The following is a 26606-nucleotide window of genomic DNA, read 5'->3' as shown; positions in this document are numbered from 1 at the left end:
AGATGCTGATGGCTGCCCCGGCCCATGGCGGGGGCCTGGCTGTCCTGGGGCTCTGGGTGTGGTGTTTAAGTGCTACCAGTGCAGAGCAAGCTGGCTGCACCGCAGCACCTCACTGCAGCTCCAGCCTGGGGCTGTCCTCCTCCTTCACGGGTGGGAAATGTCCCCAGGCTTGGGGCTCGCTACCTGCAGGGCCTTGGCTCCTGGGGAGCACTCTGTGGCCTCTGTCACGCTGCAGCCACGATTCTAATTCCAAGAAATGACACAACCCTCTCCTCTGCCCCCTGCCCCAACTGCCTGAGCAGCCCCAGCAGCCTCAGGCCACGAGGACACCCAGGTGGCTTCGCGGGGACCCTCGGCCACACACCCTGCAGACTCCTGATAAAAGCCTCAGGTTTGCTGCAGGAGGGGGGGTGGGGGGTGGGAGATAAAGTGCTGCTCCCCCTCCTCGAGCAGGATCTTCCCCTTTGAAAGGGCCAAATATAACCGAGATGAGTCAGTTCCTCCGAGCTCCCAGCCCCTGTACAATATGGCACTGGAATTTTTCATTTCAGCACTGCAGGGGAGGCACAACTGGGGAAGACAATGGAGCCAGCTCCGACCCGGGCAGGCACTGCCAGCTCTGTGTGCATGAGAAATAAAAACAGTTTTTCATCTAAAAATAAATTAGCTGTAAGTGACAGCCAGAGCAGCTCTGCCTCTGCTCGCTGGCAGCCTGGGCAGGACCAGGCCCTGCTCCCTGCCCCGGGGCAGCTCTTTGGGTGAATTTCCTGCCCTTTCAGGCCACCTCGGGATTTGCAGCTGGACCACTGAGCCAGGCAGGCTCTCAGCACCTGTACCAGGAGCTTCCTGAGCTGGCATCGGACCCGGAAGCAAACCCACAGAAGTCAGGGAGGCCTCCTGGGCTTATTTTCTAACTGCATGATGGCAGCAAGAAGGGCAAAGAGGCTTCACCAAGCTGGGCCAAGCTGCTGCACAAACCCAGAAACCCACCCAGCTTCTGAGTGAACAGAAGGGCAGTGAGGGTGCAAGGGGCTGGTGGCCTCACTCTGGCTGAGCTGTGGTCACCTCCACGTCAGGGAGCAGAGCTGACACCTGGGGCAGCCACTGCCCAGAGCCCAAAACCCACCCTCCCCCCTGCTGCTCTCTCACTCTGCTTGCTCCTGGCTGGTGTTTGGAGGAGGCACAGAGCAACCCCATGCTCAGGTGTCACAGGAGATCGTCTGCAGGCTCCAGAAAGCAAAGAGCTGGTCCAGGGGCTGCAGGTGGGGGCTGCAGGTGGGGGCTGCAGGTGGGGGCTGCAGAGGGGCACAGCTGCTGCAGTGTTGAATGCATCTGAGAGCTGAGGGAGCATCCCTCCCTGCCCCCAGAATGTCTCTCAAGTGTGGCAACCAGGTCCCACTCGTGAGGCACATGGAGACAGAGCCCAGCACACAGCACCAGCTCAGGGCAGGTGAGCAGGGCCAGATCCTGCTCCTCTTCTTCACAAGCACCAAGCCTTGGGGCTGGGGTTGCTGCTGCAGTGGCAGCAAGATGTTCCTCAGCTTTCCTTTGCTCCTGTCATGCACTGCTCATGCTAAAACCCTCTCCATGGGGACACCTGGGACACCCCTTGCTGCAGAGGGCTCAGAGCTGGGGAGGGCAGAACCTAAGGGGCAACCTTGGGGCAGAGAGGGCAGGAGCTCCAGATGGAGCAGAGAGATACTGAGGAAGCTGTGGCCCAAGCACCTGGCTCAGGTTTTTGCCAGCACACTGCCCAGGTCACTGCACAACCACCTCAGCCCCTTTGCTGGCTGCTTCTTGCAGACATCCTTCCTCTTCCAGCACCAGTGGCCCCTTTGTCCCCAGCGTGGTGGCAGCTTGCTCCATGTGCATGGAAATCCAACAACTCCCAGCCAAGCTGTGAGGCTCTGGAGGAGGCAGGAGAGGGGGGATACCCCAAACCCCCAACCACATCGGGACAACCTTCTCTGTGTTCTTGAGATGCTGCCACCAGGGCAAGAGCAAACCTTCTGCCTCTCTCATTCTTCACCCCAGCCTGCTCAGTCTTCCAGCACTGCCTTCACTGGGCTGGGTTTCTTCTTCCTTTCTTTTTGTCCTCTGACTTGACTCCTCGCTGGGTAACGCTGTGTTTGATATTTTTAATCACTCAGCATGCATCAGAGTTTGGCAGCAGAAGAAAGTGAAGTTAAAAGAGAGCAGAGATAGTTTGTCTTTGCCCGGGGCTGCCTGCCAGCGCCGCAACCTCTCATCCCTTGTGCTGTGTTTCCCCCTGCTGGAAAGCCAGGAGCTGCAGCCGACAAGGTCCATTCAAAAGCCATCATGGACCAGCAGCGGTCCTTAACCTGCTGGATTGTTTCTTCCACGAAAAACAAAAGTTCTGAACCCTTCTGTCTTGGTTGTACAAATATGAGGACATTGCACACGCATACAGAGACGTGTCAGCAATGGAAACGGCCGGAAACTGTGCCAGGGGAGGGTTAGGTTGGACATCAGGAACAATTTCTTTACGGCAGGGGTGGTCAGGGGTTGGCACAGGCTGCCCAGGGAGGTGGTGGAGTCCCCACCCCTGGAGGTGCTCAAGAAATGTGCGGCCACGGCACTTGGAGACGAGGCTTGGTGGCTATGGTGGGGCTGGGTCGATGGTTGGACTGATGCTCTTAGAGGCGTTTTTCAACCCAAACTATGCTATGATTCTATGATTTGTGTGTGCGTGTAGCCACATCACCAATAAGCCTCACCATACGCCCGAGTGTGGCTTTGGAAGGCTGGGGAGATGCCAAGTCTGCCTCCGAGGACAGCGAAGCAGCATCCTGGCTCCTCCTCGGCATACAGAATTCAACCCCTAAAGCCCAAACCACTCCTGCAGAACACTGACGCCAGATCGCGACAGCGCCCGAGGCCGGTGCCAGCTGACGACAGCTCTTTGTGACACCGGGCAGCGGAAAGGGGGAGCTGAGAGGGAAGCCGCTGCAGCTAGCCCAGCTCCCAGGCGCTGGCGGGGAGCGGAGCTTGACTCATCTCCAGATCTCCAGGTGGATCAGCCCGGCAGGCGTCGAGCCGAGGAGGAGGACGGAGGACCGAGGACCGCGGCAACAGCCGCCGGGGGAAGCCGAAGCCGATCCCCGGTCCCCGCCGCCTGCCGAGGCGCAGCGAGACCTCCGTGCCGCTGGGGGGCGCCCAGGCGCAGCTGCCTGTGCCCCGGCGGGGCCTGCGCGGGGCCCGCAGCGGAAGTGTTCATCGTCAGCCATGGCGGCCGCGGCCGTGTCGTCGTTGGGCAGCTTGGGCACTCCCGATCCCGATGCGGGGGTGAGGCGGCGAGCGGGGAACGAAGGGGAGGGTTTCCCGGCTCCTTCGCGGCGCCGGTGGCTGACTGTGGGCTGTTTCAGGGCTCCTCGGGCTCGGAGGATGAGGCGAAGCCCGGCACGGCGGCAGCGGCGGCGGCGCAGAAACGAGAGGAGCGGCTGCGGAAGTTCCGGGAGCTCCATCTGATGCGGGTACGGGCGGCGGCGGTGGGTGAGGAGGGACCGATCCCTGCCAGCACCACCGCTGGTGCGCGGGGAAGCAAAGCAGAAGGGGCAGTGGGGGCTGCCCGGCCCGGCCTAGCCCAGCTCAGGCACAGGCCGCGGCCCGATGCTCCCTGGGAAGGTTGTGCTGCAGTTCACTGCTGCCGTCGCAGCAGCGATTCCCGTCCAGTCTAACCCCCACCCGGGGATGATTTCTTTACCCCTCTTCAGAATGCAGCGTTTTCTGCAGTGGCCTGGCCCCCTCTCCCGGGACAGGCCCCACGGGCCCTGGGGGTTCCATTGCTCCCATTTGTGTGCCCATGTTCAACCTCTCTGTGCCTAGAACGAAGCTCGCAAACTGAATCACCAAGAAGTAGTGGAAGAAGATAAAAGGCTTAAATTGCCTCCAAACTGGGAAGCCAAAAAGGCTCGGCTGGAGTGGGAGCTGAAGGTGGAAGAAAAGAAAAAGGTAAAGACCCAACTGCAGTGTCCCACAAGCCTGCTGAGCTGCTGCCCCGGTGCCTGCAGGGTGGCCAGACAGCTGTGGCAGCTTGTACAGACATTGCCCCCTCCCAGATCCCTCTCCTAACGGGGCTGCTGTGTATCTGAATTGTTGCCCTGCACTGTCAGGACCCATCTGGGTCGTTGCAGATGTGATGTTTGATGCATTGTGAACGTGGAAATGCTTTGTGCTGCCTTAGGAATGCGCAGCCAGAGGAGAGGACTACGAGCGAGTTAAGCTGCTGGAGATCAGCGCTGAGGATGCCGAGAGGTGGGAGAGGAAAAAGAAGAGGAAAAATCCAGATTTAGGATTTTCAGGTAATGGCTCAGCTGTCAGTGTTGTAGTGAATGCCTTTAGCAGTGCTTCAGCCACAGTCTGAAGCAGGAGATAAACCTTCACCCTCTCACCGCCTCTTTTTCTTCCCACCAAGACTATGCGGCCGCTCAGCTGCGCCAGTACCAGCGGCTGACCCGGCAGATCAAACCTGACCTGGAGCAGTACGAGAGGCTCAAAGAGCAGTAGTGAGTTGCATTTCAGTGTCTGACACCCTCTGTGCTGTCTCTCCCTGGTTAGCAAACAGAGACTTCAGCTAACCCTTTTGGCACCTGCATGTCCTTACATATGCTGCAAGATCAATTCATCTTGTGACACACTCTCAAAGGGCAGGGCCTGACAACCTGCACAGCTTCCTTAATGCCACTGCTGAGGTTCACCTCACCAAGCTGAGCCTTTGATGGTTGTCAAGCCCTGGCCCAGGCTGTCCAGGGCAGTGGTGGATTCCCCTTCCCTAGAAGGGTTTCAGAGCCGTGGAGGTGTGGTGCTGAGGGGCATGATTTAATGGTGACCTGGCAGTGCTGGGTTAAAGGCTGGACTTGATGACCTTAAAGGTCTCACCCAACCTGCACAGTCCTGTGATTCTCTGAGTAAGTGCCTTGAGTGGTTAGAGGCAAGCAGGGATGTCTGCAAGCCATCAGCACTGCTGTGTAACCACCGCCTCTCTCTTCTGCCCAGCGGTGAAGCTCTCTACCCCACCTCAGACAGCCTTCTCCACGGGACCCACGTGCCGTCCAAGGAAGGGATCGACAGAATGGTGGCAGACCTTGAGAAACAGTAAGTGAAGGCCCAAGGTAAACCCCAAGGAGCCCCAGGGGATGCCCTGGCAGCAGCTCCTCACCCTCTGCCCCTCGCCCGGCAGGATCGAGAAGCGCGAGAAGTACAGCCGGCGGCGGCCCTACAACGACGACGCCGACATCGACTACATCAACGAGAGGAACGCCAAGTTCAACAAGAAGGCAGAGAGGTTCTACGGCAAGTACACAGCAGAGATCAAGCAGAACCTGGAGAGGGGAACAGCTGTCTGAGCTCTCACCCCAGCAGTGCACCCGGGCAGCCCTCTCACAGCTTGGCAGCTCTGGCTCCTGTCACTGTGTGGAGCTCATGAAGCAATCTAATGAGCAGTAGTTGCTGGAGTGGGAGCCAGTGGCTTTGTGTAGAGCTTGCAGCTGGAGCAAGCAGCTTGGGCTGGTTTGTGTCTCAGTGACTTCTTCTCAGTTCAGAATAAAGTTTTGTCTCCCTTCTACAAGGCCTTGGAAGCATTGCTTTGGGTGACTGAATGCTTGAGCTGGGTGGGACCTTCGTGACAGAGGAGCTGCCTGGAGCTCCCTGTGGGCAGCCTGGCAGCAGGAGGGCCAAGCTCAACCCTGGGCAGAGGCTGTGCAGGGGGAGATTGAGTATGGGGAAGAAGGGGCCCAGGGAGGTGGAGTCCCCATGCCTGGAGCTGTCCAAGGAATGCAGATGTGGTGCTTCAGGTTCAAGCAGCTGGGTTAGGGTTGGACTCAACTCCAAGGGTCTTTCCCCACCTTAATCAGCCTCATTAAGTTATTACCATAAGCCCCGCCCCCCCTTGGTACCTTTGCCAGCCTCATCTGGACACTTGCAGTCTCTTACAAGAAGCTTCCAGACTTGCAGTCAAAGTCAGTTTATTTTAGTGATTTGTTTTACAAAAGGAATTTAAGCAAATGCTGCCCAGTGCCCCCCAGCCACCACTGACCTTCCCCTCTGGGTGAGCCCCAGAGCACTTCAGTGCTGAACAGCAGCAGCTCTGAGCAGCCACAGCCTCCTCCCTGCCCTACACAGCAACCTGAAGCAGAGCAGAGCCTGCCCCAAGCTGAGTTCAGCAGAGACGACAGCTGCTGAGGTGCAAGGCTGTCAGCAGCAGCAACAGAGATGCCATCACAGGCTCCACATCCAGAGGGGCACCCAGGGCAGCCACTCTGGAGGCTCTCAACTCTGCACAGCCTGGGCAGAATCATCCCAGGCCCAAAATCTACTCCCAAACAGTAACAAAAAAAATCAAGACTGAGAAAGCTCAACCTGCAGACCACCACTGCCACAAGTCCTCCCCCAGCACAGCTCTAACACTTGACACAGGGAGAAGCCAGTGCAAAACTAAAGTTTATTGACTGGGAAGTAAACAATTCCACACTGTGCATGTGCAAAAGAACAGCTACTCAACTATTGGTTAGAAAAAGTTACCCACCTGGAAGGTTCTAGAGTCCATTAAAGCAATACAAAAGATTTACAAATATACACAAGACTCCCAGCTGGGGCTTCCTGGATCACTGTGCTCTAGATCTGAAAGAGAAACCTAAGACTCCAAAATTAACATCTCAAAATAAATACTCAGTATTAACAACAACAGAAGTGTCCTCAACCTGATCAGAGTTCAGATCTCACTACTGGGGGGAGCAGAGGGCTGCAGTCAGGCAGGGACACAGGCACTAACGTGCCCTGAAGGCTGCACTTTTAGGTGAGAAGTTTAGGAAGGTTTTCTTCTCCTCCTTCTTGACAGGAACCCACTGCCCATAGGGACTTCCCCCCTTCTTGTCCTCTTCTTTGGCCACAACAACTGCTGGCTCTTTAACCACATTGCTGGCTGGTTTCTGCAGCACTGGCTTTGCCATTGTGTTCTGCAAAGAAAAGCAAAAGGACTGCTTACAATGCTGGCAAGAGCAGGAACAGACCCAAACCTGACAGCCTAGGAGTGGACCCAGAGCTGTCAATTTGAAGGGGCTGGCTGTGCTGGTTACACAATTTTCACACAGAATTCAGGGAAGTTGCTTTTTGCTGGGCTCTGCATTATGCAAACACAGAACTTGAAGCCAGCTCTGGTGGGACCCAGCTCCACCGTGCTGCTCAGTCCACAGTACAGATGTGCAGCATTGTCAGGTGATGGAACATGGACATCTGTTCTAAACACACAGCTCTGGTGGCTTTGCAGTGCCCTGCTCATCTTCATCACCAAACCACTGCAGCTTGGTGCTGCTGTGAAGATGTGGCAGCTGGGACTGGGCAGCACGTGAAGCAGGGATGGAGTGCTGGACTGCCATCTGGGGAGGTCACACTTACATTAGGACTGAAAGAAATGCTCCTCTGTATGGTGGCTCTCTCCATCCCACTCCTGGCCATGTCTTCTTCAAGTCTTCTGGACTGCTAGAGAAGAGCACACACAGCTTAAGTGGGAGGACAGACCACCTCCTGCAAGGCAGTCACTAGAGTATCAACTGTCTGGTAGAGCTCTTTCAGGTATTTACTTGGAAAGTAGCTGTGAGCTACTGCAACTATGCCAAGAGATCAATGCTGAACTCCGTCTGGAAAGGAGCTTGGCATTGTTATCAACGTGCTGGTGCCAATCCAGAGGTGACCTGATGCCAGGCCCCAGTTACAGGTGACAAAGCACTCAAACATTTGACAGCATGGAGTGCCAGGGTAGAGCAGGTGGCATGGAGCTGTGCACAGCCATCCTGCAGAGCTTTGGATAATGACAGTTAACTTATCTGCAAGTGATGCAGGCCTCTTCTTCTGTACTCTCTCAACATCTGGAATATATTGCATATATTATGAAAGGGATGCCTGGGCCAATTTGCTACAGCTCTCAGCACATTTACTTCCATTTGCTCCATCTCAGGAGTTACTGCAGGTTTGCATTTACCACCAATCAGCTTGACACAACTCAAAACAAAACCAAAACCAAACCAACAACAACAAAAAGGCAAATTCACTTTCAAGCTGCTCCAGGTTTCTCCCTCCCTTAACTGCACAGCAGCTATCACCCACAGTGTCCCTTAATTACCACCAGATTTTCTTCATCATGTCTGGAACCATAGTCATGATTTCTATAAGACAGAAATAGAGTATGTAAAATGCATTGTGTGCTTGGGAATGTTAACTTCTGGGAAACAGTTTTGTTGCATAGGAAAAGCTTTTAACAGTTTTAAGAAGAGCAGAAAGAGCTGACCTTAAAAAAAAACCAAACCAAAAACACCACCAAAAACCACCACTGTTCACTAAGGCTTGGGAAGGAAACTCCTTGGTTTAAGTCAGAGATACCAAACTACTCTAATGGGTAGCATTCTACTAGGAGGACAACTCAATGCAAGCTACATTGACCTCCGCTCCCCAGGCTGGCACTGATGGCAAGCTTGCATGGACTCAGGGGATCGACCACCTGGGGAGTCCACAGTGCTGCCTGCTCCAAGGCTGCAGTGGCTGCTAGAGCAGTTTGTAGCATTTTGGTTAAGTCTCAAGTTTTTGTTCCAAGGGTTTGAATTCATCATCAGAGCCCAGAGTTTAAAAACTACAACACATCCATGCAGACAACAAGGCTCAAGAGGTGTTTACCTTTTCACTGAGAATACTCCAGCCCATACTTACCTCAGCTGACTCGCCAGCATCTCCCTGCTCTGCTTTCTCAGTTTTGATCTCTTTGGAAGGTGGAAGGATCTTCAAGCTTGCTGGCAAGACAATGTTATCTGTTCCCAGAGCTTTGGCAGCATTAGCTTTTGCAATTTCCAGCAGTTCCCTCTTGTCTGTAAGGGAAAGGGAAGAGTCCTTCTCTTAGCTTTGAATCAGTATCATAGTTACAGAATGGCCTAGGCTGGAGGTCCCTTCCAACATCCCCACATGGGCAGGGACACCTCTCAACTACACTTGGCTGCTCAAGGCCTCATCCAACCTGGCCTCAAACACTCCCAGGAAGGAGGCAGCCCAAAACCTCCCTGGGCAGCCTGTGCCAGAGTCTCACCACCCTCCTACTGAAGGACTTCTTCCTCAGCTCCTGTGTCTCCCTCAGCTTCAAACCATTCCCCCTTGTTAGAAGTCCCTCTGCAGCCTTCCTGCAGGATCCCTTCAGGTCCTGGGCAGGCAGCTCTAAGGTCCCCCTGGAGCCTTCTCCTCTGCAGGCTGCACACCCCCAGCTCCCTCAGTCTGTGCTCACAGCAGAGCTGCTGTAGCCCTTGGCTCATCTTTGTGGCCTCCTCTGGACTTGCTCCAACAGCTCTGTGTCCTCCTATCTTTACACCAACACATACCTGCTCCTGCAGGCCTACCAGTTGCTATCACTGCACCGAGTGTGCTCCATTCTCATCACAACTCATTACTCTAACGCCTGTTTATAACCCCATGGAGATTTCCTCCCTCCACGTTGCTGGTACAACACAAAGCAAAGGGGAGCACTTGGCTGGCTAGACACAGACTGCCTGTTGTGAGGCTCTGAAGCCAGGAAGTCCCCAGGCCCTACCTTTTTCACTCAGGTGGAGAGGTGACCTGCTGCGAGACCTGGTCCGGGACCTGCTCCTCCAGCTCCTGTAAGCCTCGCGGTAGATGGTTCGCCCGAAGCCGTAGTACCTGCGGCCTCTGGAACGGGACCTGCTCCTCGAGTAGGACCTCCTGTAGTAGGATCTGCCCCGAGACCAGGACCTGCTGCGGGAGCGGTAGCGCGGGGGCGAGCGGCGGTAGCGGCGGTAGCGCCGGGCGTGGTAGCGGCCGCGGTACCTGGGGTAGCCGCGCGACCGCGAGCGGCTGCGGGAGTAGGAGCGCGAGAGCCGCCGCGAGCGCCGCGAGCCCTGCCGCCGGGCCCGCGACCGCGACCTGGAGCGGCTCCAGCTGCGGGAGGACGCCGAGGAGGAGCTGCTGGAACTGGAGCGGGAGCTGCAAGAGGACCTGCTGGATGACCTCGTGGATGACCGCCCGCAGCTCCTCTTGGACCTCGGAGAGGCCTCTCTCTTCTTGGGCGAGCTGAGGGTTAAGTCATCCATGCAGCCTGTCATGGCCTCGGTCTTCCGGCCCACCGCCTTCTCCAGGCGGCTGCTGTCAGAAGCCTGCTCCGCTTTGGCTGCTGTTCTGCAGTACCCAGTTTCTGTTCCTGTTGAGGGCAAGGAGGGGAAGCTCAGCACTGACATCCCCCGAGGCATTCCAGCAGCAACACCGAACAGAATCACAGAACCAAGCAGGCTGGAAGAGACCTCCGGGATCATCAAGTCCAGCGCTGTGACACAGAGGCCAAAACTTCAAGGCTAATTAAGCACTCCAAGGGTGCTCATCCAGATCACTGGCATGTTTTGGACATGACAGATTTAACACCCATCATTCCCTCTCCTGTAGTCAGTCTCCTACAGGAGACCACAGGTCAGTACAAAGTGAAGTTTTCTCCTGCAGAGGCACGGGAAGGTTCACTGCTGTCCTCCAACAGCAAGAGTAAGGAAACAATAAACAATCTCCAAGGTACACAGCAGCTTCACGAAGAAGTTCTTCCCCATGAGGGTGGTGAAACACTGGCACAGGCTGCCCAGGGAGATGGTGGAAGCTTCATCCCTGGAGTTTTTAAAGCCAGGCTGGATGTGGCTCTGGGCAGCCTCAATCATGTGGGAAGTGTCGCTGCCCATGGCAGGGGGGTCAGAACTGGATGATCCTTGAGGTCCCTTCCAACCCTGACAATTCTAGTCTTGACCTTATCACATTAAAACACGACCTGCAAACAGCTCTGCACATGCCAGAGGCATTTGGAGCAAGCTGCTACTAGAAACATTCCACCTTAGTGTAAAACGCAGCTAATGAGTCACTCGTAAAGCAGGTGCCACTCATTAGGGTTAGTACTAATCACGGAAATGGCAGTCCCGTCCCTCTAGTGGCAGCCATTTCACGGCTGCAAAGGTTTCCTGTGTTCCAGGGTGTAACTCGGGTCGTTGTGCAAGAGCAGATCTTATCTCCAGGTCTTAAAACCCTGGAGTTACGTCACCACTTTGCCGTTCCAGGCAGCTTTTTAACCACAGAATCTCTACTGTTTATCGCCCCCCCCCCCCTCGCCCCCAGCCTGGCCGACACCGTTCTAAAGCCTTGCTAAAATGGACCAAGGGTGCCAAGTTCCAGGCGAGCTTGCAGAAGCATTCCCTGGGTTACTACTACAGCTCAGGTTTCACTATCTGCTGTCTAAGCGAGGGCCAAGGTCAGCAGCGCTGTCCTGGGCACGGCTAAGAGGCAACAGCCGATGAATGCTGATCCCAGCGCAGCCCTGGCCCGGCCCCGTCCCTGCGCTAAGCCGCCCGGGCAGCAGCGGACCCAGCAGCGGGCAGGGCTCCCGCACAACCGGACCCTGCCAGGCGATCCACGCACGGTCCCCGCCGCCCTCCCGTCAAGAGGCTGACTTCTCAGGGAGAGGCTGCTAAAGGCAACTTACCGCTAGGAGCATCTGGGCAGCCCCGGGGCTGGTTCCCGTGAGACGCCTGAGCGCTCCTGGAAGGCAAAACCCACGCGTGAACAACGCGTGTCCCGCACCCCGCAAGGGCCACCCCCCCGCGCCTCAAACGGCAGAGAGGAAGGGCCTCTCACCGCCCCCAGGCAACGGCTCCTCACAGGCACACCGCAGGCACACCGCAGCCACCCTCCGCTCCCCGAGCGGCTCCCCGCAGCCTGCCCCCCAGCGCCCCCCCACCCTGCCCCATCCAACTCACTGGCTCCAGCCCGCCGCGCCCCCCGCGCAGGGGTCCTGCTCCTGTGGGGACGCCTGAGGAGACAGCCCCGCTTCGTGAGTCACCCCCATAGCGACCAGTGAAGCTCACTCCACGCAGGAATCAAGCCCCGATAGCAACGCCGGCAGGACGCAGCTCTCGGAGCGACCGCCCGCGACCGCCACCCAGCAGCGACTGAGGGCAGCCCAGAACCTTCCAGAACCCCTCGCTCGTTACGCAACGGGCAGGCAGGGCGCATGCGCAGAGCCTGGGCGGCTCCACGGCGCGCCCGCGCCGCCCACCCTCCCCCTGCGGCGCATGCGCAGAGCGGCCCCTTCGGGGACGCTTCCCCACGCGCCCACCACGCGTGCGCGGGACCGCAAGCGGCGGGGGGGGCGGCGCTCGCGTCAGCTGAGCGTCGCGCATGCGCAGTGCGCGCGCCCCCCGCGGCTGGCTGGAGGCGGCCGTGCAGCGCCCGCCGCCGGTCCCTGCCCTCAGGTAAGGCGGGGGCGCGGCGGCAGCCGGCAGCGCGCCCCGGGGACGGGCCGCCGCACCGGGGCGCTCGGCTGGGGGGGGGGGGAGGTTCCCTTTATCCCGGAGATGGCTGCTAGCCGCCGCCGGATGTCGCCGGCCTCGGGCGTGGGAGGGCGGCCAGGCCCGCTCCGGGGCTGGGGTCGGTGACCGGCGGTGCGTTCGCCGCTGGGCAGGCTCTGCCCTGGCCGAGGGAAGGTCTGGCCGTGGCAGGCGGCCCTGCGCGCTGTGCCGTGCCGTGCGCCGGCCCGGGCTGTCCCACGGCCCCCTTGGCTTTGTCATTATCGTCATTATCTCTCCCGCAGATCTTCGGAAGGCTGAAAGATGTCAGGGTTTCTGGAGAGCCTGAGGTGCTCCGAGTGCGTGGACTGGGGGGAGAAACGGAACACGATCGCTTCCGTGGCTGCTGGAGTGCTGGTACCGACTTCCTTAGCTGCTCCGGGGGCTTTCGAGCTGCCAGCTGCCCAGGGGCTCGGAAACAGGACCCGAAAAAACGACCACAGAGACCTCGTCCCTGAGTGTAGCGGCAGAGAGAGCCCCAAATTCCCTGCTGGGTGCTGCCAGCCATGTGGTAACTTACCTTTCCCAGCTGCCACCCATGTAAGAGCTCCTGGGAGTAGGCAGATTCCTGGCGTGGCCTTGAAGAGGACCTTTCCAGCCCCTACCGTTCTGTGATGAAGTTGATAGAAAACCCAGCTCTGCCCCTTGTTTCCCTTTGGTTGGAGGCCAAAAACGATTTTATACATTGACACCCCCCCCTTTATGCAGAGTAATTTCTGTGTTGTTGAAAGGTTCCTCTCCATCTTTTAACCTGGTTTGCCTGACAGTTTTTTACAGGGTGGTGGATCATCATAGATGCAGCTGTGAAGTACCCTAAGGTAGAAGACTTCAACCACTCCTACCATGCTTGTGGGGTTATAGCCACTATTGCCTTCCTCATGTAAGTGACATTTCTTGCTCCTAGAGCTTAAGCTTGGTGCCACCTTTCAATGGTGAAGCAACAGAACCCCAAACCAAGTTAATATCTGGAGCATTTCTGGTACCTTTCTTATGTTGGTGTTCACAGTGCAAAGTAAATCAGTGTGGGGAACAGGACCAAGGCTGGGGGAGGGGGGAGGAACTTTTTAGCCTTATTCCTCTTCCTCAAACCCCAACATCATCCTTTTCGGGGCAGCTTCCTGAGCAGTTCCTGCTGTTGCTTTGCCAACACTTCTGGCTTTGCCTTTGCTTACTGAGCTGTCTCTGCTGTTTTGCTGGTGCAGGATCAATGCTGTGTCCAATGGCCAGGTGCGGGGGGACAGCTACAGTGAAGGCTGCCTGGGCCAGACAGGTATGGTGCTACCAGCTGGTGATCTGGGGCCTTGGAAGGGTTGTAGGAGCTGCAGCAGGGTGTGTGCTGTGTGTCTGCACAGCTCTGGTGTGCATGCTGAGAGCCAGCAGTGTCTGCACAAGCGGTGCCTTTGCCTCTCTCCAGGTGCTCGGATCTGGCTGTTCATTGGCTTCATGATGGCTTTTGGCTCTCTGATTGCTTCCATGTGGATCCTCTTTGGAGGTTATGTTGTTAAAGGTAAAGTACAGCATGGGATGTGACCTGATCCACGTCTTGAACACCTCAGGTATTTTAAAGGCTTCCCCCTGAGGGTGGTGAGGCACTGGAATAGGTTGCCCAGAGAAGTTGTGGAGGCTCCAAGGCTGGAAGTGTTCAAAGCCAGGTTGGATGAGGCCTTGAGCAAGCTGCTCTGGTAGGAGGTGTCCCTGCCCGTGGCAGGGGCATGACTCTGGATGACTTTTAGGGCTCCTTCCAACCCAAACCATTCTGAGTCTATAAATTACTCTTGAATTTCAGAACTCAGCTCAGTTTTAACCCTTGGGTTCCCTACACCACCCTTCCACCACTCTGCCATGAGTGGAGTAGATTTATCTGCTTGGAAGTCACAAACTTCCACCCAGCCTCAGCAGGAGCACAGGTCCTGGGCACCTGGGAGCTGTGCTGATGTCAGGAACCTGCTGCAGTTTCCTGGGAATAGCTCCCAGAAGCAAAATTCCCAGCAGACTGCTCCCAAAGCCTCCAAATGAAATTCACTGAAGTGGAAGTGGTTGAGTTTGCTGAGGGAGGGCAGTGGGGGGGGTCTGAAGTGCCAGGGGTGGGATGTGCTCGCAAATGACTTCCAAAAGCTGATGGCTTCTGTCTCTTGTCAGAAAAAGCAGCAGTGTACCCAGGAATTGCTGTGTTCTTCCAGAATGCTTTCATCTTCTTTGGGTAAGGCTCTCCTCCTCTCTGCATTTTTCATGAGAACAACCCAAGGGTGCTGCAATCTGGGGGAGAGTTTGAAGCCTGGGCCGGGGTGAGTCCAGGCTGAGAGCAGCTCCGAGCAGGAGAAAGGGATCAGGGGAGGCCCCTGGGAGCCATCTGTGCCATGCTCCCATGGAGAGGAGAAGGCTCCAGGGGGACCTCAGAGCTGCCTGCCAGGACCTGAGGGGATCCTACAGGAAGGCTGCAGAGGGATTCCTCATGAGGGTGTCTGAGCCAGGCCAAGGGGCAATGTTTTGGAGCTGAGGCAGAGCAGGGTCAGACTGGAGCTGAGGAAGAAGTTCTTCAGAACCAGGGTGCTGAGACTCTGGCCCAGGCTGCCCAGGGCTGTGGCTGCCTCCTCCCTGGGGATATCCAAGGCCAGGTTGGATGAGGCCTTGGGCAGCTGAGTCTGGCTGAGAGGGGTCCCTGGGCAGGGTGGGGAGGTTGGAGCAGAGGAGCTCTGAGCTCCCTTCCAGCCTGAGCCCTGCTGGCATTGCATAAGCTGCTGCTGAAGGCAGGGGGTGTCAGGGCTGGGTGTAGGTTTCACTGCAGGCCCAGCAGCTGGATCTGCAGCACCAGAAGCTGCTGTGTTTAACACAGGAGGCCTTGGGTCTGCTGCCCTCTGACCTCCTGTCCCTCCCTCTGCTCTCCACAGAGGCCTGGTCTTCAAGTTTGGCCGCACGGAGGACCTGTGGCAGTGAGCGCAGCCGGGGAGCCCCCTGCCCAGGCTGCTTTTTAACTCCACACTCCCAACCTTTTGTAAAGCCCAGGTTTTGTAAGCCACTGTGGCTGAAGAGGAGTCCAGGCAAACTTCAGCACTGAAACTCCTGGTTCTCTCCTGTTGTTGGTTTTTTGTACTCCCCCTGTGCCCATTCAGTGTGGTCCTGCTCTTGGCACAGGTCAGCTTGCTGCCAGGGCTGAGGGCAGCCACCTTCTGCTAGGAGGTTTGCTGCAAGGCAATAGTGTAGAGGGAAACATGGATCTATGTAACCAGCTCTTTGTAGGACAGCTGCCATCCCAGACTTCCCTGAACATGCTTGAAAGCTCCCTTTTTAACAGCTATTTATGAAGCACTTCCTCTTCCTGGACAATATAACCATGTCTTCAGGTTCAGCTCTTGGTGTCTGGCTTTCTGTTTCTCATGATTTGCATCATTTTAGGACCTGTAAACTCTGCTGGGTTGGGTTCCCCCCACCCCCCACCCTGGAGTGTTTTAGTCATCCTCCAGTGACAATAAGGAAGCAGCTGGTGAGCAACAGCTCCTTGGGTTGCTGTGGATGATGGTGTAGAGGCACAGGATGAATTATGCTCCCCACAGAGCTTCCTGTTGGCCATTTTCTAACCACTGTAAGAACAAGGAAGTCTCTTTCAGAGCAGATCTCTCCTCACACCAGGGACAGTCACTACCAAGGAGAATTTTGAGCCCGTCTCCCCCTTCACCCAGGCTGGCTGCTCCAGAAACCAAGGATGAAAGGGAGGTGGAAGTCAAACATCATTCCTTAAAAGCCTTCTGCTAGAGCTCAGCCATTTGAGTGGCAAAGATCTGCTGGGCTGGTTGCAGCCCTTCCAGCTGAGCAGCTGCTGTGGCTGGGGATGTCCCTGCTGCCTGCAGGGGGCTGCACTGGATGAGCTTTCAAGGTCCCTTCCCACCCAAACCATTCCATGACTCCACAATGGGACAGTGTGGAGTGTCCAGGCTGAGAGGCACCTCCAGAAGCTGGGGGCAGCTGCTACCCCAAGCACACCACTGCCTCCCTTATGCCCTGGAAATACCAACTTGCCCTTCTTCCTCCAGGGATTCTGCATTCCTTGAAACCTGCTCCACAGCTCCTGAGCCACAGAGCTTTGCTCTGCTTAATCCCTGCTGAGTGAATCAAGGTCAGCTGCCTGGCACTGAGCACCCAGGGGCTCAGGCCCTGCCTGCAGCATTCCCTTCCTCCTCATCACTTCAGCTTTAAGCAAGTGTGCTGAAAAGATGAAACCCATCACAGCTGGGCTTTGGTTTTATTAGGTAAGCATTTTGGAAAGAGGCTGACAGCAAGCTGGGCAACTCATTTGGAACAGGGGGAACCCTGAGGCTCCCACTGCACCTACAACCAAGGGGCTGCTTGCACAGGATGCTCTGCCTGGCCCTCCCCAGGCTTGGCTTGGGCTAAAGGAGCTCAGCCAAGGCTCTGGAAATGAGTCCTGTGCCTTGGTGCCAGGCAGGCCCAAGGACTACTCCCTTAGCTTCTCCTGCTCCCCACACCTCTGGGGCAGCCTTCTGGGCAGCTGAGCCCTTGGTGCTGCAGACTGTCAGGGCCCAGCCAGGCTGTTCTGAGGCTTGCAGCCAAATCTGACCTGTGAGCAAACAGCACTGAGTTTGGGGACACTGTCCCCAGAGCTGAATGATTTCACTCCTGGCCATCTGAAGCTCCAAAGAGCTTGGCCAAGCCAAGCCATGATGGATTTTTCTTGAAGCAGTCAGGTGGCTCCCAGGAGGCTGGTGAGAGGCAGAGCTCTGGCCCTGCTCCAGCTCACTCACCAAGCCCTTGCTTAGCAGAATTAATTTAGCTGAACAAACAAGCACTTTAACACTTCACTAGGTACCAATGAGCATGGGAGCCCTGCAACATCAGACTAAGGTACATCTTCTGGCTCTCAGCCTCAGGAGCTGAAGACAGTTCAAAGTGTCTAAGCATTTGGCTTGGCAGCCATGGATGCAGCCAGCTTTGGGGCTGCTCTGGGGGTGGTTGTTGCCATGTCCTACAAATAATGAATTTAAGCAGCAGCCCAAGCAGGCAAAATGTGCTCCAGCTGGCACCTGTGAGGTTTACAGCCATCAGGGCTGCAAGGACAACTGCAACAGCTGACTGCTGCTTTATTGGCTGCCCACTGGCTCTCAGGTGCTCCTTCAACCCATCCCAGCCATGCAGTTGCTCTGGTGACAAAGAGGGAAAAGCTTATCCTGGTTCTGTCCCATCCTCAGGGCTTCTTCCAAAGCCATCCTCAAGGATTCCTCCATTCCCATTCCATCCTCAGGGCTTCTTCCATTCAAAATCCAACAGCCAAGTGGGGAAACTGTGGAGACAACCATCCTTGCCTGACCCCTGAGGTCCCTTCCAGCCTGGGCCATTCTGTGATGACCATGTGTGATTCACCCTGAGCCCCTCCACAGCTCTCAGCACCCTTGCTGACCACCAGGCTTTTCTCTCATGCAGGCTCTGAAGCAGCTGGGGGAACAGCTCCTCTCTCTTCCAACAGGGCAGCCAAAACTGCCTGTGGAGAGGAACTCTCCCCCTCCTGATTAACCCAGAGCTCAAGGTGCTCTCCATTCCCACAGGGTCCATTCACACTGAAGCTTACCTCCCAGTAACATTGGTCTTCAAAGTACTTGGACACAGGGCTGGTCTTAAACACTCTGAGGTTTAAGATGGATCCTGTTTGTAGGAACACAAAGCAGGGCAAGGGGAGGGCTGTGTGCACTGCAGGGCTCTCAGTAACACATCAACATGGACCCCAGGCCAAAACACCAGCTCAGAACCAAGCCAGAGCCACAGAACCCTTGTGGCTGGGACAGACCTTTAAGGTCATCAACCCTTAGCCAGGGCACCACCAAACCATGGCCCCTAGCACCACACCTCCATGGCTCTGAAAGCCCCCCAGGGATGGGGACTGCACCACTGCCCTGGGCAGCCCTGGGTCAGGGCTTCACAACCCTTCTGGGGAAGGAATTGTTCCTCATGGCCAAGCCAAACCTCCCAACCCACTCAGCCCCTGTCCCAGGGAGAGCAACAAAGGGCTGAAGGCTTGGTTTTCAACACTGACCTGTAAGGAAGCCTGTGATTGAGGCCACACTGATGGTCAGGCAGAAGGCTCCAACATGAATCATCACCAAGGCACCCAGTCTGAAAAGCAAAAGGAGTTCACCTCCTGCAGCTGCTGAGCTCAGCACTAAGGCTGAATGAGTCTGGATCTCCACAGCATTCCCCAGCACAGTTCTCCTCCACTCTCCCTGCAGCTGCAGCTCAGTGCTTTAAAGGAGCCAAGCAGAAGGCCAGCCCAGGCTCCAGAAGGTATTGTGTGGCTCCTGGAAACCACCACTTGGGTCCCACAGCTTCATTGACTGTGTGTCAGTAAGCACATGAGGAGAAGTGGAAGGCCCTAAGGCTGCACTGTGACTCACTCCTGTGTGAGGTGAGGAGAGCAGAGAGCTCCCTGTGGGACACAACCTGAGCTTGAAATGCCCAAATGAGAACTCAGATCCCAACAAGCAACAGAGGTTATCCTGAACTGAGCTCTTGGAGCCCTCCCCAAGGACAGCTTCCAGTTCAGAGCCCACACTGGCTTCAGTCTTGCCCCTGACTCAGAGTGAAAGCCTCATCTGAAGGGAAATGCTGATGCTGCCCCCCTGCAGCAGCCCCCAGAGCCACCCCCAGCCTTCACCTCCTGTGCCTGCTGCATTGAACAGCAGCCAGAAACAGCCAGAGAGCAGCACCAAAGGCTGAGACTAACATCTGGATCCCAAACCTGCCCAGCTCTGAACAGTCTCTCCCTGACTTGTTTGGACTTCACCTTAGATCCTCTGATGTCAAATGGTTTCTGTGTGCTGAGACTGAGGCCTTCTGCTGTAGGAGAACCCTTCTCAAGGCAGACCACAGTAACAGTTAGGTCAACTCCTGAGTTAAGAGCAGGAGCTTCTGTACCTTGGTAAATTGTCCCAGTTGTGGACCACCAAGAGAACAACCTGGGCAAGGCCTCCAAGCACTGCAGGCAAGCCAAAAGTGAAATGAACTCCAGAGGTGTCATGGATCTTGAGAGCAGGGTTCAAGCATCTCTGGGAAGAAGAAGAGGTTTCAGTGCTGCACTGGAAGGACCCAGCTTGGTAACAGCACTGGTGGCTGCCACAGAGCTCCAGCTTTGCCCCTGCCAACTGCAGTCCTCTGCTCTGCTCAAAAGGCTTCCTGGCTGCCTGCCTCAGGGCATTCCCATGCTGGGAAAGGTTTGGCAGCAGCATAAAATCAGAGAATCCCAGAAGGGCTCAGGTGGGAAGGGAGCTCAGAGCTCCTCTGCTCCAACCTCCCCATGCCCAGGGACAGCTCTCAGCCAGACTCAGCTGCTCAAGGCCTCATCCAGCCTGGCCTTGGACACCCCCAGGCAGGAGGCAGCCACAGCCTCCCTGGGCAGCCTGTGCCAGAGCCTCACCACCCTCCTGCTGCAGAACTTCTTCCTCAGCTCCAGTCTGACCCTGCTCTGCCTCAGCTCCAAACCCTTCCCCCTGGCCTGTCTCAAACACCCTCAGGAGAAGTCTCTCTGCAGCCTTCCTGCAGGATCCCCTCAGGTCCTGGCAGGCAGCTCTGAGGTGCCCCTGGAGTCCTCTCTTCTCCAGGCTGCACAGCCCCAGCTCCCTCAGCCTGGCCTCAGACCCCTGCCCTGCCCTGCTGCCCACAGTGCTCTGGCTGCAGCCCAGCACACAGCTGCCCTTGGGCTGCAGGAGGCACTGCTGGCTCCTGGGCAGCTCCTCAGCAATCAACACCCCCAAGGCTCTCTCCTCAGAGCTGCTCTCAACCTTGCAGTGTGACTTCTGCAAGCCACCCAAGCTCCCTGTCAGACCTGAGCATTACCTGCAGGCAGTAGGCCCCCAGGATGGTTAGCAGGCTGGCAAGCAGGCCCAGGACCATTGCAATCCAAGGGGACTCAATGCTGTGAGCTGTAGAACCCACAGCAACCCCTCCAGCCAGCACTGCACTCTGGATGTGGCTCTGCAAAAGAAACCAAGAAACCCAGGAGAGCTCAGGCAGCACTGCCAGCAGCCCAGGCCCCCAGAGCTCAGCATCCCCTCACAAGTGAGAGCTCTGCAGGGTGGCTCTGGGCCTCTGAAAGCTCCAAATCACCATCTGAGGTTGGTTAGGGCTCCAGTGCTCTGCTCAGGAGGCTCATGGTGATAGGATCACAGGGTGGGAGGGGTTGGAAGGGACCTCCAGAGATCCAGTCCCAGGCTCCTGCCAGAGCAGGGCACCCAGGGCAGGGCACACAGAGCACAGCCAGGGGGGGCTGGAAGCTCTCCAGAGCAGGAGGCTCCACAGCCTCTCTGGGCAGGAGCTCCAGGCCTCCAGCAGCCTCACACCAAGGGAGTTTCTCCTCCTGTTGAGGTGGAACCTGCTGGGCTCCAGCTTGTGTTGGTTGTTCCTTGTCCTGTGCCTGGGCACCACCCAGCAGAGCCTGGCACCCCCACCCTGCCCCCAGCCCTCAGCTACTGACAGACATTGAGCAGATCCCTCTCAGCCTTCTCTCCACACTGCTCAGCCCCAGGGCTCTCAGCCTTCCCTCCCAGCAGAGCTGTTCCAGTCCCTTCCTCCTCCTCCCAGCCCCCACTGGGCTCTCTCCAGCAGATCTCTGCCTCTCCTGAATGTGGGAGCCCAAAACTGGAGCCAGCATTGCAGGGGTGGTCTCAGCAGGGCAGAGCAGCAGAACCTCCCTAGAGCTGCTGGGCACCTGCTGAGTGCCAGGCTGCACTTGTGTGCACTTCCCAGCACCACTGAGAGGACAAAGCACAGCCTCCCCCCGAGGCAGAGCCTTCCTCCCATGCTTACCATCTGGAATTTCCCATCCCTTGTGGTCAGAGCAGACAGCACAAAGGCAGCCACAGTGCTGGCTGCCAGGGCAAAGTAGGTGTTGGAGATGGTTCTGCTCCTGCCCTCCACATCCAGCACCAGGTTGAAGCTTGGCCAGAACACCCACAGGAAGAGAGTGCCTGGGAGACAGAGACAACCAACTGCCACTACCTGCTCCAGGCCACAGAGGCTCCATCACCAGCTGGCTCTGGAGGCCTCCAGGCTGCCTTCTGGTGCAGGGGTTGGAAGCAGTCATGATAATAACCCCCCCAGAAAGGTGTCTCCAAGGAGAAGAATGAGACTGCCACCCACTCAGCCTAGCACTGCTCAGAGCCTGGCTCCTGGGCCTGCCTCTATCACCCTCCCCAGCCCTCCCCAGGCTTTTATCTTGCTCTCTACTGGGACCAGGCAGGGACTGCCCTTTTCTATCTCTGCACAGCACCTTGCAAAACAAACCAGCCTTGGGCCCAGCTGGGAAGTGCAGGCAGCACTGAACCAGCAGCTGTGACCTCAGCTCTGGTGTGCAGGTCCCTCAGCAGAGCTCCTGCACAGGCACAGAGGCAGCAGCTTGGCTGGGAGAGGCAGCAGGAAACCTGCCACAGCCTCTGTGCTGAGACAGAGCAAACAAACCAAGGGCCAGCAGCTGCAGCAGCAGCAGCTTGCATGGCTGGCTGAGAGCCCCCAGCCCACTGTCAGCCCCCAGCCCACTGTCAGCCCCCAGCCCACTGTCAGCACAGCAGCAGCAGCTTGCATGGCTGGCAGGGAGCCCCCAGCCCACTGTCAGCACAGCAGCAGCAGCCTGCTGTGCTTGGCTGCAGTCAGACCTGCATCTTGGATGCTAAAGCTTCAGTGAGCTGTGGCCAGCCCCCCAAAACCTTCCTCCTGCTCTCACTGCAGCCCCTCCTCCTCCCAGCTGAGATGGCCAAGCAAATGCCTTACCCAGCATGGAGAACAGCTCTGCCTTTGGGGTCCTCCTGCTCTTCTCAGCCCCTGGGGCTGGCTCAGGGAAACGTGAGGAGACTGCCAGGCCAAAGCAGGCTCCAAAGAGGTGACCCTGCCTCATGGTGATGCTGTCTGGAAGCTGCAGCAACAGAATCATCACAGCTGGGGTTCAGTTCAGGCCACAGGAGGCCTTTGGTGCAGCTCCTGCCCTAGCTGCTAAGGTGACCTCCCTCTGGGCAAGGCAATCTCACAGCCCCTCAGCCTCTGCAGGAGTTACTCCCTGGAGCTCAGCCCCACTGAACTCAGTGCAGCTCCCAAAGGCCCAAGCCAAGCACACAGACTTTGGGGCATGCTTCCATGGCACAGCACATGCAGGTCTGACTCTGCTGGGCTGGGCTCTCACTCACACTGGGAATCAGCCAGGCTGAACTGACACAGGGAGGAGGTGAAGGTTAAAGGCATTCAGTGGCGACCTCATTGCCCTCTACAACTACCTGAAGGGTGGTTGTAGCCAGGTGGGGGTTGGTCTCTTCTCCCAGGCAACCAGCACCAGAACAAGGGGACACAGTCTCAAGTTGTGTCAGGGGAGGTTTAGACTCGAGGTGAGGAAAAAGTTCTTCACTGAGCGAGTCATTCGTCATTGGAATGGGCTGCCCAGGGAGGTGGTGGAGTCGCCGTCCCTGGAGGTGTTCAAGGGGAGATTGGACGTGGCGCTTGGTGCTATGATCTAGTTGTGAGGTCTGTTGGAACAGGTTGGACTTGATGATCCTTGGGGTCTCTTCCAACCTTAGTTACTGTGATACTGTGATACTGTGATACAGTGCCTGCAGAGGTCAAGGCTTCCATCCATGAGCTGGGGATGGTCAGGACATGGGCCTTCAGGGCCAAGCAGACAAATCTAGATGCAGAGTGTGCAGGGTTTGGAGTTCCATGTCCTGCAGGTCAGGCTTCACCTCTCAACAAAAGCACAGCCACCCTCTGGGCAAGAGGAGACCAAACACTGCTGGAATCAGAGCTGCTTAGGCTGGAGGAGACCTTTGAGATCACCCAGTCCCACACCACCAAGTCCACTGCCAAGCCACCTTCCTCAGCACAATGCCTACATGGCTGTTAAATCCCTCCAGGGAAGAAGGTTCAAGCACTCCCTGGGATGTTGCTGTCAGCAGAGCACCAACCAGCAGCAGGCAGCACCCCAAAGCCCCAGGGACATCCCCCCATGCCTGGGGCTCACACCACAGTACCTGCAGGAACACTTGGCTCATCCCTCTGCTCCCATGGAAGGCTATGATCTCCACAACTGCCATCAGGATCAGCTGCACAGGATTGGCCTTCCCAAGAACAGCTCCAGTGGAGATGACCACAGCAGTCATGCTCACAACAGCCTTTGTTATTCTGCAGGGAAGCAAAACCAGACCATGCCAGGGCCAAGCAAATGCACTCCAGCCCCCCTCAGACCATGCCAGGGCCAAGCAAATGCACTCCAGCCCCCCCCCAGACCATGCCAGGGCCAAGCAAATGCACTCCAGCCCCCCTCAGACCATGCCAGGGCCAAGCAAATGCACTCCAGCCCCCCCCAGACCATGCCAGGGCCAAGCAAATGCACTCCAGCCCCCCCCCAGACCATGCCAGGGCCAAGCAAATGCACTCCAGCCCCCCCCCAGACCATGCCAGGGCCAAGCAAATGCACTCCAGCCCCCCCAACCCTCCTGAGACAGCTGCAACCATGACAATGCTGCCCCACAACCAGGCCCACAGAGCAGGACACTCTCCTGCACACAAAGCAGTCAGCAGTTCAGGGCTGCTCCAGCCCCACCAAGAGCCAGTTACCTTTTGAGGCCATCCAGCCTCTGCCCTTGAAGAAGGCCAGAGAATGCCTCTTCTGCCAGCACAGAGCACTGCACACCCAGCACAACGAGCAGGAGGTTAAATCCAATGCTGCTAAACCCAAACCTTCTGAGGAACAGGAAGGAGAAGCCAAAGCCAAACACCAGCATGTGGTTGACATCTTGAAAAGCTGCAGGAGAGAGAAGGCCAAGAGGGAGGGAGGTTACTGCTGGGGAAGTCAGTCATGCAGGGGGAAGCCCTGGTCAAAAACTCAGGGCAAAACTCCCAGCTGAGAAGCCTGCAGCTACCTCTGCAGGAAGGGCAGAGGCTGTCCTAGAGACAAGCTCTTGGATTTGGACACCTGGAGGTGCTCCCTGGGCCATGGCCACAGTCACAACCCTTTACCTGCAGCACAGCACCAAGCTGCTTTCAGGCAGATCTCATCTGCTGAGCCACAGAGCAGGGAGGCTAACACAAGAACACCCCAAGGATCAACCAGCTGCTGTTTGTTCACCTTCCACACTGGGGCCAGAGCACAATCTGCTGATCCATGCACAAACCCCATCTCCAGGGTGTATCCCACCCCTTCATTCCACTGGGTTCACTCCCAGTTGCCATCAGGCATTCAGATGGAGAGCAGTGCCAGCCTGGGCTGTGGCTCTGGAGCACAAAGCCACCTGTGCCAAGAGCTCTCAGAGGTGCCAGGCCTCAGCTCTACCTTCCTGGGAGCCAAGATCCCCACAAACAAGCAGCAGCAAACAGAGCAACAGCACAGCTGAGTGTCCCTTAAGAGCTTTGGCAGAGGTGAGTGCCCAGCAGCCCTGGGAGGGAGGGAACCCAGAGGGCACTGAAACCATTCCACTGCCCACTAACAAACCCAGAGCTGCTGAGCCCCAGCTCTGCCACCCTGCCAAAGCAGCCATGAACCCTTCCTGTCAGAGCCAGGCTGCTGCTCTTACCTGCATAGGCAAAGGTGGGTGTGTTTGTTGCACCATCTGGGATGAAGAAGTAGAAGAGGAGGAGGAAGAGAGCCTGCAGGAGGAGGATCAGCCAGGGGAGGCTGCCTCGGAAGCTGCGGTAGTGAGCAGGCATCCTGCCCTGCCCTGCCCCCACACTCACCCAAGCAATGGGCTCTGCAGAAACGTTCCAGAAGCCCAAACCAACAGAAAAGGAGGTGATGGGGGCAGGAATAAAACCCCAAGAGAGCTGATAAAGCCCAAGAGGCGTCAGCAGGGAGCAGCTCCTTATCTGCGGCACGGCAGGAGCCCAACCTGCCCACAGCTGCCAGGGCTGCACTCAGAGCCCTGCTGAGCACAGCCAGGCAGCCTGGCAGAGCCTCCTGCCCCAGGACACCACCCACAGGGCCCTTGGCCTGCTGTGGGGCTGTGCTTGCAGCCCAGGCCAGCTGTGTCCTGGGCTGCATCAGAAGCGTGGCCAGCAGGGCGAGGGAGGCGATGCTGCCCCTCTGCCCTGCTCTTGCAAGACCCCACCTGGAGCCCCAGCCCTGGTGCCACCAGCACAAGCAGGACATGGAACTGCTGGAGAGGGTCCAGGCTGAGAGAGGAGGCTTGGCCTGGGTGATCCCTCAGCTTTATGCTGACAGCCACAGGCTGGAGTCCTGTTGGTCAGTTTAGGGTCACCTGCCCTGCCTGCCCCTCCCTGCGGGTGCCACCTCTGCACCCCAACATGGTACTCAGGGTACAGCAGTGACCTTGGCCTGCACCCCAGCCCTCAGGACTAACTCTCCCCACCAGCATTATAGTGCTAGAAGCACTCAGTGTCTGTGCAAGCATGCCCTGAACCTCAGGACCTGCTGGCCCTGAGCAGTCAGATCACTGAAGGGAGTCAGCTCTGGTCCAGCCCCCAGCAGGCTCCTGGCTGTGGAACTCTGCATGGTCCCCCCCAGGCTGAGATGCCACAGGCACACAGCACTCTTCAGAGTGCTGGAGTCAAACCACTGAGCTGCACCCTCCAGATCCTTTAGCTCTCACTGAGCTTTCACCCAGAAGTGCCTCAACTTAAAACCACAGAGCTGTCAGGGCTGGAAGGGAGCTCAAGGCTCAGCCAGCTCCAGCCCCCTGCCATGGCCAGGGACACCTCACACCACAGCAGGTTGCTCACAGCCACCTCCAGCCTGGCTGCAAACACCTCCAGGCAGGAGGCTTCCACCACCTCCCTGGGCAGCCTGTGCCAGGCTCTCACCACCCTCCTGGGGAACAACTTCTTCCTCACAGCCAATCTCATTCTCCCCACTTCTAGTTTTGCTCCATCCCCCCCAAGTCCTATCCCTCCCTGACACCCTCAGAAGTCCCTCCCCAGCTTTCCTGGAGCCCCCTGCAGATCCTGGAAGGCCACAATGAGGTCTCCTGGGAGCCTTCTCCTCTCCAGCCTGCACAACCCCAACTCCCTCAGGCTGTGCTCACAGCAGAGCAGCTCCAGCCCTCTGCTCCTCCTCCTGGCCTTTCTCTGGACACCTTCCAGCCCCTCCAGATCCTTCTGTTGCCACATGGTGACTGCAAGGCACTGCTGGTTATGGCTCCTTTGGTAAGGCACAGCACAGCCCTTTTTAAAGCTGCTGGAGTGAACACTTGGGGCACCTGAGCAGGGCTGTGTGGTGGCAGCTGACTGTGCTCA

General features: G+C 57.2%; 4 protein-coding genes across 5 annotated transcripts; 2 read left to right on the top strand and 2 right to left on the bottom strand.

The window, feature by feature from the left end:
* The first annotated feature begins 3209 nt into the window (after positions 1-3209).
* SYF2 (SYF2 pre-mRNA splicing factor) lies at positions 3210-5434 on the top strand. Its single transcript, XM_054171014.1, has 7 exons — positions 3210-3306; positions 3387-3494; positions 3847-3972; positions 4205-4322; positions 4436-4526; positions 5017-5115; positions 5201-5434. The coding sequence occupies exons 1-7, from the start codon at positions 3247-3249 to the stop codon at positions 5364-5366; spliced, it is 768 nt and encodes a 255-aa protein (XP_054026989.1). The 5' UTR covers positions 3210-3246; the 3' UTR covers positions 5367-5434.
* A 1006-nt stretch (positions 5435-6440) lies between these two features.
* Positions 6441-12011, bottom strand: RSRP1 (arginine and serine rich protein 1). Of its 2 annotated transcripts, none has more exons than XM_054171008.1 (6): positions 11793-12011; positions 11519-11574; positions 9584-10207; positions 8719-8873; positions 7414-7494; positions 6441-6974 (listed from the first exon to the last, which is right to left on the bottom strand). In XM_054171008.1, exons 1-6 carry the CDS (start codon positions 11879-11881, stop codon positions 6786-6788), a joined length of 1194 nt encoding a protein of 397 aa, XP_054026983.1. In that variant the 5' UTR covers positions 11882-12011; the 3' UTR covers positions 6441-6785. The 2 variants fall into 2 exon arrangements, with proteins under 2 accessions (XP_054026983.1, XP_054026982.1); XM_054171007.1 differs by having other exon boundaries at positions 7414-7497; positions 11793-12010.
* Positions 12012-12187: 176 nt separating this feature from the next.
* On the top strand, positions 12188-15715 carry TMEM50A (transmembrane protein 50A). The gene is made up of 7 exons (XM_054171015.1): positions 12188-12287; positions 12626-12737; positions 13148-13260; positions 13583-13650; positions 13795-13887; positions 14520-14580; positions 15269-15715. Exons 2-7 carry the CDS (start codon positions 12645-12647, stop codon positions 15312-15314), a joined length of 474 nt encoding a protein of 157 aa, XP_054026990.1. The 5' UTR covers positions 12188-12287; positions 12626-12644; the 3' UTR covers positions 15315-15715.
* Positions 15716-17577: 1862 nt separating this feature from the next.
* Positions 17578-25064, bottom strand: RHCE (Rh blood group CcEe antigens). The gene is made up of 10 exons (XM_009908456.2): positions 24932-25064; positions 23976-24162; positions 23390-23540; positions 22146-22287; positions 21186-21346; positions 20217-20354; positions 19299-19429; positions 18421-18500; positions 17959-18032; positions 17578-17673 (listed from the first exon to the last, which is right to left on the bottom strand). The coding sequence occupies exons 1-10, from the start codon at positions 25062-25064 to the stop codon at positions 17647-17649; spliced, it is 1224 nt and encodes a 407-aa protein (XP_009906758.1). The 3' UTR covers positions 17578-17646.
* Between the last annotated feature and the right edge of the window lie 1542 nt (positions 25065-26606).

This window comes from Dryobates pubescens, chromosome 20, assembly GCF_014839835.1.
Source record: "Dryobates pubescens isolate bDryPub1 chromosome 20, bDryPub1.pri, whole genome shotgun sequence".
Taxonomy (NCBI): domain Eukaryota; kingdom Metazoa; phylum Chordata; class Aves; order Piciformes; family Picidae; genus Dryobates; species Dryobates pubescens.
This window is presented reverse-complemented; position numbering and strand designations above follow the sequence as displayed.

What these genes read in the sequence shown, in the direction of transcription:
- RHCE (XM_009908456.2), bottom strand. Translation starts at nt 25,064, where the DNA reads ATGCCTGCTCACTACCGCAGCTTCCGAGGCAGCCTCCCCTGGCTGATC. An exon ending in ACCCACCTTTGCCTATGCAG is followed by an intron (nt 24,163 to 24,931) that starts GTAAGAGCAGCA and finishes TCTCTCCTGCAG; the next exon opens with CTTTTCAAGATGTCAACCAC. An exon ending in AGAGCTGTTCTCCATGCTGG is followed by an intron (nt 21,347 to 22,145) that starts GTAAGGCATTTG and finishes TCTGTCTCCCAG; the next exon opens with GCACTCTCTTCCTGTGGGTG.
- RSRP1 (XM_054171007.1), bottom strand. Translation starts at nt 11,881, where the DNA reads ATGGGGGTGACTCACGAAGCGGGGCTGTCTCCTCAGGCGTCCCCACAG. An exon ending in TCTCCACCTGAGTGAAAAAG is followed by an intron (nt 8,874 to 9,583) that starts GTAGGGCCTGGG and finishes TTTCCCTTACAG; the next exon opens with ACAAGAGGGAACTGCTGGAA. An exon ending in ATGCTGGCGAGTCAGCTGAG is followed by an intron (nt 7,498 to 8,718) that starts GTAAGTATGGGC and finishes GCTCTTCTCTAG; the next exon opens with CAGTCCAGAAGACTTGAAGA.
- TMEM50A (XM_054171015.1), top strand. Translation starts at nt 12,645, where the DNA reads ATGTCAGGGTTTCTGGAGAGCCTGAGGTGCTCCGAGTGCGTGGACTGG. An exon ending in CCGTGGCTGCTGGAGTGCTG is followed by an intron (nt 12,738 to 13,147) that starts GTACCGACTTCC and finishes TTTGCCTGACAG; the next exon opens with TTTTTTACAGGGTGGTGGAT. An exon ending in GCCACTATTGCCTTCCTCAT is followed by an intron (nt 13,261 to 13,582) that starts GTAAGTGACATT and finishes TTGCTGGTGCAG; the next exon opens with GATCAATGCTGTGTCCAATG.
- SYF2 (XM_054171014.1), top strand. Translation starts at nt 3,247, where the DNA reads ATGGCGGCCGCGGCCGTGTCGTCGTTGGGCAGCTTGGGCACTCCCGAT. An exon ending in CTCCCGATCCCGATGCGGGG is followed by an intron (nt 3,307 to 3,386) that starts GTGAGGCGGCGA and finishes GGGCTGTTTCAG; the next exon opens with GGCTCCTCGGGCTCGGAGGA. An exon ending in TCCAGATTTAGGATTTTCAG is followed by an intron (nt 4,323 to 4,435) that starts GTAATGGCTCAG and finishes CTTCCCACCAAG; the next exon opens with ACTATGCGGCCGCTCAGCTG.